General features: G+C 40.1%; 1 protein-coding gene across 3 annotated transcripts in view; it reads right to left on the reverse strand.

Annotated features, from left to right (window-relative positions):
* The window catches only part of LOC122539947 (acid-sensing ion channel 2-like), a 1,269,818-nt gene that overhangs the window by 61,322 nt on the left and 1,196,005 nt on the right, over positions 1-12,491 (reverse strand). For 2 of the 3 annotated variants that reach the window (XM_043675161.2, XM_087977878.1), the window contains 2 exons: positions 9,309-9,400; positions 1,621-1,700 (listed from right to left, as the gene is read on the reverse strand). In XM_043675161.2, the coding sequence (XP_043531096.1) occupies positions 1,621-1,700; positions 9,309-9,400 (172 nt within the window). The remainder of the gene's footprint in view (positions 1-1,620; positions 1,701-9,308; positions 9,401-12,491) is intronic. The other variant, XR_015752504.1, reaches the window with a different exon arrangement.

The following is a 12,491-nucleotide window of genomic DNA, read 5'->3' on the forward strand; positions in this document are numbered from 1 at the left end:
CCCCACTCCTACGCCTTCCCCTGTCACCGCAGGAATTGCAAAACCTGCGCCCACACCACTGCACCACCAAGGACCCAAAGGATCCTTCCACATTCAAAAGAAATTTACCTGTACCTCTACCAAAGTCATCTACGGTATCTGTTGCATATGGTCTCCTATACATCGTGGAGGCAGGACCTCTTCTTGCAGATCGATTCAGAGAACATCCCTGGGACAACCGTACCCACCAACCTCACTGCCCATGGCTGAACACTTCAACTCCACTTCCCACTCCGTCAAGGACATGCAGGTCCTGGACCTCCTCCACTGCCAAACTTTTACCACCCGACGCCTGAAGGAAGAACACCTCATATTCCGCCTTGGGATCCTGCAACCACACGGGATGAATGTGGATTTCAACAGTTTCCATATTTCCCCTCTCCCCAGCATTATTCCTGTCCCAAACCTCCAACTCAGCATCACCCTCCTGACCTGTCCATCACCTTTCCCATCTATCTGCTCCACCTGCTCCTCCGATCTGTCATCTTCTCCCTCACCTTCACCTACCTATCGCTTCCTCAACTATCTTACCCCCATACCCCACACCCCTCCCATTTATTTCTCATGGCCCCCTCCCTCAAGCCTCATTCCTGATGAAGGGCTTATGTTGAAACGTCGATTCTCTTTCTCCTTGGATGCTGCCTGACCTGCTGTGCTTTTCCAGCACCACACTCTCGATTCTTGATGTCCAACATGCCAGCCCAGTGAGTTGTGACAGCATTCTTTTTTCTCTTTAGATCTTGGGTGTTTCTTTTCTTTCAATACTGATCATCAATAGGTTTTCTTACTGGAAAATCGGGCTATGAGATATTAGCATTTATTAATTTTAATGGCTCTGTTAGAAAATAGCATAGTGACGTGATGTACAGAGTACAAAAGATTCATACATTAATAAAAAGTAATTGCAAGGCTAATTCTCACAGTAATTTGTTAATCATTTGAAGATTGCCTCAGTATATAACTGGGCGGCACGGTGGCACAGTGGTTAGCACTGCTGCCTCACAGCGCCTGAGACCCGGGTTCAATTCCTGCCTCAGGCGACTGACTGTGTGGAGTTTCCACATTCTCCCCATGTCTGCGTGGGTTTCCTCCGGGTGCTCCGGTTTCCTCCCACAGTCCAAAGATGTGCAGGTCAGGTGAATTGGCCATGCTAAATTGCCCGTAGTGTGAGGTAAGGGGTAAATGTAGGGGTAGGAGTGTGGGTGGGTTGCGCTTCGGCGGGTTGGTGTGGACTTGTTGGGCTGAAGGGCTTGTTTCCACACTGTAATCTAATCTAATAACTGTAACTAGTTAGAAGTAGCACTTAAAAAATGGATTTTCTCCACTTTCTGCTTGCAGCAAAATTACACACTTGTTATTTATTCCTAAGTTTCTGATTTCACTACAAAAACAGAGGACATCTTCCCGCTACATGAGTAATGCATTCTTTTTGTATCTGCTTGATCATATAGAAAGCACAAAGACTATTGATGATATGTGGAGGCAGAGTAGGAATATGAGCAACAGTTTTAGAATTACCACTTTGCATTATATGATTCAGCTTTAAACAATCTGTGTCAAAACATATTGTTACAATCTTACCTCATACAAGTAATCAAAGAGTTCTAAGATTGTTAAAATGCTAGCACCAATAAACAGTCCCATCTGGCCTCCGATGTCACCTAAAAAGGAGAAAACACAGTCAGTAAAAATTAGAAGGGAAGGCCAGTTCCTATTTATATTTGCAGATGGCAATAAATATCTTAAGGAGATGACCTGGGGGTGTGCCAAGCAGGCTAAGATAAAAGGTAGGGAGAAGGGGTGTTGGAAATGCGATAGGTGGAAGGAGGTTAAGGTGAGGGTGATAAGGTGAGGGTGATAGGAGTGTGCCAAGCAGGCTAAGATAAAAGGTAGGGAGGAGGGAGTGTGCCAAGCAGGCTACTGAAGAAGGGCTCATGCCCGAAACGCCGATTTTCCTGCTCCTTGGATGCTGCCTGACCTGCTGCGCTTTTCCAGCAATACATTTTCAGAATAAATATCTTAATACCAGTTGGCCTAATGTACCCATTGATCAATTCCTCGCCCTGCACGTCCTAAGCCATCCAGGTGAGGAATGTTCCACATTCCATCCCTGATTCCACAGGAGATACAATATGTTTCAGAAAACAAGTCAAGGTCCTCACTGCCAAGTGACCCAAACCAGAAAGCTCAAAAGTGCAATTGTTAGGTGAGGAAAGGATTAGGTTTAACTGTTGTACTCTCCCTAATTGGATGACTACCAACCACAGAATCATTCAAAATGGCAAGTTGGATGAGATTCTGGAGGACGAACAGCTTGAAGAGAGTGGCACCTGAGACAGTGGTCTATGTGTTTAAGAAAAGAGCAGTATCTTAACACATAATACTTTATTTAAACTTAACAACCTCAATTTTATGCAGGGACAGATTACATTCCATGCTATTCGACCATGATTGAAAAGTCCATTGGCATCACACCAATCAGCCTTAATTTTGTTTGAGTCAACTTCTGCCCCTCCCTTGGTAGAGGTACTACCTTAGACTGCAGCTGATTGACTGGCAGCTCTGTATATCCCATTGGGTCAGAGTTGAGTATTGGCCACTGCTGGGACTATAAGTAGTCACCCCAAGAAGTTTCTTTAATCCTCAGCTTCAGGTAAGTCCAGGGATTTTGTACAGCCTCTCTGGCAAATGTACGTACATATGTGAGTGAGTGAGTGAGTGAGTGAGTGAGTGAGTGAGTGAGTGAGTGCCATGTTTTAGAGGATAGGGGTGATTTAAAGCTGGTTTGATCATGTGCTTGATAGTAATTGGCATTGAGGCCCCCAAAATGTCTTCTTCAAAGCTGCCTGACAAAAACTGTCAAGTGAAAACTACAGCCTGGTTTCTGCCTTCCCCGCCCTGAAGTGGCCATTAATTGGTCACTTCAAGCCTTTGATAGAACTATGGATGAGTGAGGCTGCCTGACACATTCCCCTTAACTCCTCTAATCAACAAGGCAGCCACTGATAGTGTCCTACCCTCTGGATCAGGGAAGCCCAGGTTCAAAGGTGCCTGAACAGGTCAATTAGGCAAATACCTATAATAAATTGAGGGGTTCTTGTGGTACAGTTGTAGTGTCTCTATCTCTGGTCGAGGGGTCCTTGGTTTACAGCTTCCTCACACATGTTCCATAACATTTGTGAACATACTGAGTAAAATATGATGGGGAGGTAGGATGTAATCCATATTTTTACCTCACTTCTTGCCAAAGTGGTTCTAACCTTGCAATCTGTTTACAAAGTTTTATTGTTAAATTATGTTATTCACAGCAAAGATGCTGAAGAGCAGTAAACCAATAGAGAAACAAAACATGCTTTTGGCCACCGGCAATGATGTGCAAAATACAGATGGACAATGGCACATTGATGCTTTCAGTAATGACCTGAAGTCATGAAAGACCTTTGCAGCTTGTGAACTACAGTCTGCATTGCCTTTTCATATGCAAAGTCCACTCTGGGTCAGCACAGACTTAAAACCATAACTTGGAAAAAAATATAAAGAACACATTGCGCAAGGCAAATCATCATTAACGTATCATTAATATTGGCTTGGTTTATATTAATAATGATAGGAAAGTTAGTAATACTAGGAATTATCAGCTGTAATTTCAACAATTATACTAATATCATTCATACGATGGCATGATGTTAATGGATGGTAAGATTAATAATATTGTTCATGGGTAATAAGGCTAATGTGGGGAAAATTTAACTAAATAACTTAAGCTAGAAGGACAATACCCATAACCAGATAATATGTTCTGATGTCTCAGCTCTCCTGTTTATTTTTGCAAGATCTATGTGATTCAATCTGTTTTAGAAACATACGTATATATGATCTCCCTGATAAAAGAACAGGAGGATGATTGCAACCATAAATTAACCAAATTCAGAACAGAACCTCAGACAAGTAGGAATAAGCTTGCAGCTTATTGAGATAAGCTCAATTTCACTTCAAAGGTTCACTGCTGTACATCGTAAAATGGAGGTAATACCAAATAAGCTGATTTCTGAGTGAGACGCAATTATTGTCGGTAATTATTCACATGAGAGAACAACATGACAACTAATGGCTTCTGCATGAATGAGATGCAGTGCATGTGTCTGTTTTCAACAATTAAATAAAAGAATGGTGCCTAAATTGGCCACTCTCCCAAAAGCAATTTAGAGATATCTGAGCAAAGGAACTGCCAATTATAAAATGTATCCGATATGATTTTTGGCACCGTTAATGATATGGAGCCATTGTTGATCCCATTGAGAATCCATTCCTCCAGTGGCAAAGGTGGACCAGGAAGGTGTGCAGTGCAATTTTAGCACAATGAAGAAGTGGAAATGGTATTGGCCCGCGGGCCTTCAAACCTTCTACCATCCTCAATGAACAGCTCAGGATTGACATATATGTGATGTGTATATATAGGCCATAAAATGTCTTCTTATTTTCCAAACAGGTGTTAAGGACCAGGGTATCTGCAAGTTCACAATTGATGTACCTTACAATTATACCTTTACTGTTAGATAATCTTTACTACCAGATAACGTGTTTCTTTTTGAGAAACCCAGCAGGTCTGGCAACATCTGTGGAGAGAAAGTTAGGTCAATGTTTTGGATCCAGTGACCCTTCCTCAGAAGTGATGACTTTGCTTTCTCTTCACAGAAGCTGCCAGACCCACTGAGTTTCTCCAGCAATTTCCATTTTTATTTCAGGTTTTGTTTTATTGTTGGGTTTGTATTTTTTGTGCATTTTCTGCACATATGTGTCTTTAATGTCGAAACAAGCAATTTTGCACAGGCATCACATTTATGGCACTATGGTCAATTATTCCATTTGTTTACTGCCACCACACATTTCCTTTTAAGAGCTAGATTAGATTACCGACAGTTATGGAAACAGGCCACTGGGCCCAACAAGTCCACACCAACCTTTTGGAGAGTAACCCACCCAGACCCTATATTTACCCCTGACTAATGCACCTAATGCTATGGCAAATTCACTTGACATGCACATCTTTGGTGGATTGTGGGAGAAAACCAGAGCACCCGGATGGGACCCGTGCAGACACGGGGAGAATGTGCGAACTACACACAGACATCACCTGAGGCTAGAGTCGAATCTGGATCCCTGGAGCTGTGAGGCAATAGTGCTAACCACTGAGCCACCATGCCTTCCATCTAGCTAGCTGCACCTCTTTAACTACTGCTACTTTCAATGGGTTTCTGGACCCCTGGCAGCATCTGCTGTAGATTAAACTCTATGCCAAATCCTTTTTCTGAACCCATTTAGAGGAGGAAGGATTGCCATGAAGAAAATGCATGGACATCCTTATACTGCTCCAGCTCATCATCATTTCACACATTGCTGAAACTTTGGAGCTTTAATTCCACTTTAAATTCTGTCCAAATACTCCTTAAAAGCAGCTGCACTCTATCTCAGGAGATTTTCAATTCCCTGTACGTCTAGAAGGAAATAAAAAAAAATCTTAAATGAAACTTGAACTTGGATGTTGAGATGGCAGCAGTGTGTAACAGATCCTTGACAGCCCTTTGTTTTCTCATATGAAGAAAGTTGAAGGTCAGATAAACTTTCTCAGAGAGAAAAACAAATTCTTTCAGTCGCTACCTAGGATCCTGTGAATGCAGATTCATTGACCGTGTTATTTGTTGGAGTATTATTGTCATATGTTGGAAGGAATTTTGAGCAACTGACATCCGAGGCATACGGAATGAATATTCTTGAGTGAAGCAACCTTTATTCTGTCCTTTACTAAAATGATACGTGCTTAAAGCTTTCAAAAATTACAGAACTTTTAAAAAGGGATATTTTAAGACAGGTGAAATATTTAACTCTGCAGCAACAATAACGGGAGTAACAATTTTCTTCTATGTCGAGCTGTCAAATTACATCATCCTTCAAGATAAATTGCCAAGCAATTTATATAAAAAAAACAAAATCAGAAGTTGCTGGAGAAACTCAGCAGGCCTGGCAGCACCTGTAGAGATAAAGCAGAGTCAATGTTTCAGGTTTGGTGACCCTTCTTCAGGAACATTAACTCTGTTTCCTCTCCACAGAAGCTGCCAGACTTGCTGAGTTTCTCTAGCAATTTCTGCTTATGCACTAAGCAATTTAAGTGTGATCTCTGACAACTTATGGCTTTTCCAAAGATACTCAATTTGTTTTAAGTTTCCTGCTTGGGTTCAGACGAGCCAAGATCAGATTGTTTTTGATAATTTTGCACACCCTTACAAAAGAAATGGAGTCTCTGACCAATACATAGAAATGAAACAGGCATTTATATCGGGCCTTTACACATCTTCAGGATGACTCAAAACAAATGCTGCATCCAACTGGCAGACAGCAAGGCCTCACAAACAATGCATAAGACAAATTATATGGCAATTTCTTTTAGTGACATTGATCCTGGATGGTACACTGGGGATTTCATACTCTCCTACATGTTATCTCAAATCTTTAACATCCATCTGAACAATGAGCGGAGGAAGGCAAAATGTAGTGTCTTTACAGAAGACCTCAGTGATGTAATGTTTCTTGCAATAAATAGTTATTGAATTTTCTTTGCTCCATTATGTGGGGCTCTTCTGCCATTATTATGTTGGCATTCAAAAGTATATTCACAGGAAATGGCATACTTGGTCCTGTGAGCTCCTGACTCTGGGCAATAGATCAACAGGTCTAAAGGTCTTGCATTAATCTCAACTTGGGAGAAACAGCAGGGTCACAGATTATGCTGCATTGGTGGAATAATAAAACAAAATGCTTCAAATGGTGAAATCTCTCTTCATAATTCCCTTGCTACTATGTTAATGAGTTCTCACATTCACATGCACTATCCAGTTTGTTTCACCTTATCTATCGCTGGACAACATACCTGCACAGCACCAGCACTGCAAACCCAGGAAACTTGAGGCTGTTATGCCAACATATTTCCCTTTGATACATACAAATAAGGTCAATGCAGCAGCAGCAATGGGCGTACTGTGGAAAGCTCAAATTTTATGAGCAGGTTCAGAAGAGGATCATCTTAAACAGAGACATAGAAACATAGAAGTAAGTGTAAGCCATTTGGCCCATTGATCCTGCTGCACCATTCAGTATAATCATGACTGATCATCCAACGTAGAAACCTGTTCCTAGTTTCTCCCCATTCCCTTTGATCCTTCAAACCAAACTAATTCTTCCTAACTCCTTCCTGAAAACACTCAATGTTTTAGCCTCAACCACTTTCTGTGGCAGAGAATTCCAAAGGCTTATCACTCTCTGGTGAATAAATTTCTACTCATCTCACTCCTGAATGCTTTACTGAGTATCCTTAAATTGTTCCTCTGGTTCTGGATTCCCCCAGCATTGGGAACATCTTTCCTGCATTTACTCTGTCTAGTCCCATTAGAACTCTATAGGTTTTTATGACCTCTCCCATTATTCTTCTAGCTTTCTGTTTCTTCCCATGCGGCATCCCAGAAATCAGTTGGTAAACCTTTGCTGCATTCGCTCCATATCAGAACACCCTTCCTCAGGTACGGAGATCAAAGCCACATACAACCATCCATGTGTGATTTCACCAAGGCCTCGTACAATTGCAGCAAGATATTCCTGCTCCTGTCTTTGAATCCTCTCACGATGGAGGCCAACATAACAGCTGTCTTCTTCACATCTTCCTCTATACTTACTGTCAGTGACTGCTATCTAAGGACACCCAATTGCACCCTACCTTTTCCAGTCTATTGTCATTCATAATATGCTTCCTTGTTTTTGCTATCAAAGTGATACAACTCACATTTATTGACATCATACTTCATCTGCTATAGTGGCTCAGTGGTTAGCACTGCTGCCTCACAGTGCCAGGGACCTGGGTTTGATTCCCGCCTTGGGCAACTGTCTATGTGGAGTTTGCACATTTTCCCCATGTCTGTGTGAGTTGCCTTTGGGTGCTCTGGTTTCCTCCCACAGTCTAAAGATGTGTCTGTCAGGTGAATCGGCCAGGCTAAATTGCCCATATTGTTAAGTGCATTAGTGAGGGGTAAATATAGGATAGGGGAATGGGTCTGGGTGTGTTGCTGTTTGGAGGGTCGGTGTGGACTTGTTCGGTGGAAGGGCCTGTTTCCATACTGTAGGTAATCTAGTCTAACAAAGAATCTGCCATGCATTTGTTCACTTGCCCAAATCAGACCAGATTGGGCATGCAGTTCATCCTCCCACTCAGCTTTGTCTCATTTGCCCACTTACAGATATTTGATTTAATTCCCTCATCTATATCATTGATATATATCGTGAGTAGCTGGAGTCCAAGCACTGACCTCTGCGATACCCCACCACTCACTGCTTGACACTCAGAAAAAGATCCATGTATTTCTGCTCTTTGTTTCCTGTCTGCTAACCAGTTCACTATCAGTATCAGTAGATTACTCTAAATTTCAAGCACTTAAATTTTACATGCTAATCTCTTATGTGGAACCTTATTGAAAGCCTTCTGACAGTCCAAATGAACCACATCTACTGCCTCCTCTTATCCACTCTAATAGCTACATCCTCAAAAATATTCAGTAGATTTGTCGAGCATGATTTCCTCTTGTAAATCCTTGCTGACTCTGTCTGATCTTGCTACTGTTTTCCAAGTGCTCTGCTATGAAATCATTTTTAGTAGAGTCGAGCATCTTGCCCATCTCCGAAAACAGGCAAACCAGTCTCCAATTCTCTGTTATCTCTCTACCTCCTTTTCTTAGATGGTGGGTTTATGTTATGCATCCTCCAATCCATTGGAACTATTCTACTGTCTATCGAATCTGAAAAGATGACCACCAATGCATTTCTAGGGTCACAGTAGCAGCTGACTCTTAAAAGTCCTGCTTTGAAAGATTTAATTTATTATCAAGAGCCAGGAAACTCACTATCATGCAATATTTATTTATGATGATCTTGGTGTCATATTGAGGCATGGTGCTAAATTATTTGTGCATCTTCAAAAGGAAGCATGCATCAATGTGGATTTTTGCTGCTGTAACTCTTATTATGTATGGTCCGTTGTTACTTTCTAACATTAGGACATCAGAAGTTGCTGTGATGCTGCAGGAAATGAATAATCTTTTGTGAAGGAATTGTATTTATAGCTTGCTGATGAGATAGAAGGTGGTACTTCCTGGCTAAGACAGGCCAATTGCACCTTTAAGTAGACACTAATGGACACTCAATGCAGCTCATTAAATTCAATCACTCACCAAGTAAGCCTGCCACTTCATATGCTTTCTTCTGTTCAATAGTTTCATAGTTCAATGCTTCAAAGAATACGTCCAGTACTAAAATATTCTCCCTGCAACAAAAAAACCCATAAAAAAAGCAAATGAAATGTTTGTATAGATGTTTGAGTGAGTACATAAGTGTGCATTTAAATGTACAAATGTGAGTGTTGATGTGTCTCCAGGAGCATATTCAAGTGTGTGCAGTAAGAGTGTGTTTATTTTTGTCAGCTTAGTTCTTGAAAATAAAATTGCTCCTATTTGCAGCCTAATATTTTTACTTCACATTTTGGATATGGCACAGTACCAAAAGAGATCACAAAGCCAACATTGAAATTTGTAGAACGTGTACACGTCCAAAGAATCTGACTCTGAAATATCCTCTGTCAATGCCTATGTAATTCAATTCCATTCATTCAGACTAAATATACATGTATTCACAGACACACTGAAATAAAAAAGGATGTTTTCTAGTTGAAATTACAACTGACTAATATTTCCTCAAGTAACTGGGAGACTACTTTTAGGTAAAGTCACAGTTCACTTGGAACTACTTTAATAGCAAGCTGCTGGGAGTTAACAGAATTTAAAATGGCTCACAATCAGGAACTCAGACTGAAAAGACTGGTTCAAAGCTGTCTCTGGATGGCACTATCCATCTGCTGCATTGTAATGGTCAAGACATTCTGAAACTTGTTGTCTATGATGTCCTGCCAACATCATCATCATCAAGGTCACAGATTTTTTGCATGAATTGTCAACTCCCAAAATCTGGGAAAAATCTGAAATCTCAAACAATAAAATCAGAATTTGATTTAATAAACATTACCTTTGGTAATCATGAAGCAAATTTGCAATAATCGGTTGTGTGTAAATCATCAATCAAATCAGGGAGATTTATTTATATTATAGCAAACTAACATAAGAATCGTAATTGGAATTTATTTTATGAATAGAATACTGTATAATTCATGAGTTTGCCATTTGTTATTACAGATTCTCATTAACACCTAAAATAAATAACATTTTGGCAATATTTACTGAGTGCAAACATACTCCTCTTCTATTTGTGATGTAAACATAAATATCAGTATAAAAGAATTTAACCTCAAGTAGCAAACAAAATCAACTCCCCACCACAATCAACTGTATCATGAGGGTATTTCTATTCCATACATTTTCTTTTGTAAGTTGCTCAATTTGCAACACCAATATCAGACTGAGTATTGTAACATTCCTATCCACTAAACACATGCTATCTCCTGTAGCAGTTCATTGAATGGTCAAACTGAGATCTTTTGAGACTTTAGTTATAAATTGAGCTAAACAAAATTTGGGAATGGGATTTCCATCCTTCTACTATTCCAGACTTTACCAGTATACATTTCAAAGTTACTTGTGAGTAGTAGTGCTTATTAAAATAATTAAGTTCATTTATTTTAATTCCTCAGTAGTCAAAACATTCTGAAAAATCCATTTGAAACTTGTCTCCAATAAATCACATATTTACATTTTAGTACATGAACAAAACTAGTATTTATCCCAACTTCCAGTCATTTGATTAATATTAGTTTTGTTTGTCCTTCACACTCAATTCTGTTGCCTCCCACATAGCACTTTTCTTATCTTTGAAAGGATTGAGTCTGCGGTGGTTGACATGATCTCCTTTTTCATTTGGGATGTTGGTCCAACGAAACTGGGATTTGGGATGACAGGCTTGACTGTGTCATGCCACAGACTGGATGGCTCACTGAGCTAAAATGCCTCAGTTCACTTGAATCAATTAAAGATAGAGCTGATAAAAGTTTTAAAGACAGCTAGGTTAGGGGAAGGGTTACCTCATCATGAAATGCATTCCGTTATAGACATGGTGCCTATTTCACATGGACGTGAAAAAATGGCTTCTGCCCAAAGCCATTATGTCACCCAAGATGAACCTAGATTTTACATTATAGCAAGCCACATTACACCAGAAGCTCAGGGGTCAGTTAGCTCAGTTGGCTGGACAGCTGGTTTGTAATGCAGAGTGGGTTCCATTTCTACACTGGCTGAGGTTACCGTGAAGGACTCGCCACCAAGACATTTCTATCTGTAATGAGAGAGCAGCGCTATGGTATGATAAGATTATGGTGATCTTACCCTTACACAGAGGGAGCAGAAGTTGACAAAGTAATTTCTCCAGTCTTCAGAACTTGACAACATAAGTAAGCATGATACTTCAAAATTGGAATGTTGCTCACTATGACCTCCCATCAGAGTTTCTGAGGACATTGGGAGCAGGACGACTTTCTGTTGCAAACTCCCAATGGTTAATCTGTTTGAATAGTGTCTGCAGCCCTGACTGGAGTTGCACACCAATGCACTGGAGCTGTCATAACAAATTAAACCCTACACTTTGAAATACTGGTGTTGTTTCAGCATCTCAATTCATTCAAAATGGTGAAAAAATGCATTTTATAAACATATTTCTGTAAGAACCCAAAAAAAAGTAACTGCTGAAGAAAAAGGTTCATTTTTCTCTGGTGAGATCTGGAGGGAAGATTTGAATTGTGGTCAAAACTTTAAAAATATGTACTTAAATAGAACCTCTTTGTGTACACCAAATGTTGCTGCATAAGTACATGAATGAAAAGAAAGGAGAGACTGTAATCATTTGTGATTATTTCCATAATTATAGCCATGAAAACCAGACACTAAATGAATGGAGTAGCATGCCCACTTAATATTCTGGGTTGGGAGCCATGTTAATTCCTCAGAAGTGATCCGAGGAGATATATCTATATTTCTTATCCTGACATGGAAATACACACAAGAACTGGGAATGAAGAACATAAATGCTTAAAGTTGAGTTTGAAACTGAAACATGTAACTGTAATATGCTTGTGTTCCTTAGCGTTTCTGCATTAATCATCAGATCGCTTTCCGTCCTTGTTTTGTACATGTAACCATTATTTCCTGTAAGCTTTGCCCAATAATCAGGACTGTGTCACATCTCCATCTTTAAAGTACTGCCTAGATCAACAAGCTAGGTCCTCACAACAAACAGAAATTAGCCAGAACATAATGTGGAACTTTTGATTTCTTGAGAAAATGCTGATTTATGTTTTGAATGAAGCAGCTACTATTAACGCCTTCCTATTTCTGACCTGCTGGTAATATCTCTGA

The sequence above is a fragment of the Chiloscyllium plagiosum genome, unplaced genomic scaffold (assembly GCF_037043375.1).
Source record: "Chiloscyllium plagiosum isolate Xiang-an unplaced genomic scaffold, Cpla_swu_hap1 HiC_scaffold_32, whole genome shotgun sequence".
In the NCBI taxonomy this organism is placed as follows: Eukaryota; Metazoa; Chordata; class Chondrichthyes; order Orectolobiformes; family Hemiscylliidae; genus Chiloscyllium; species Chiloscyllium plagiosum.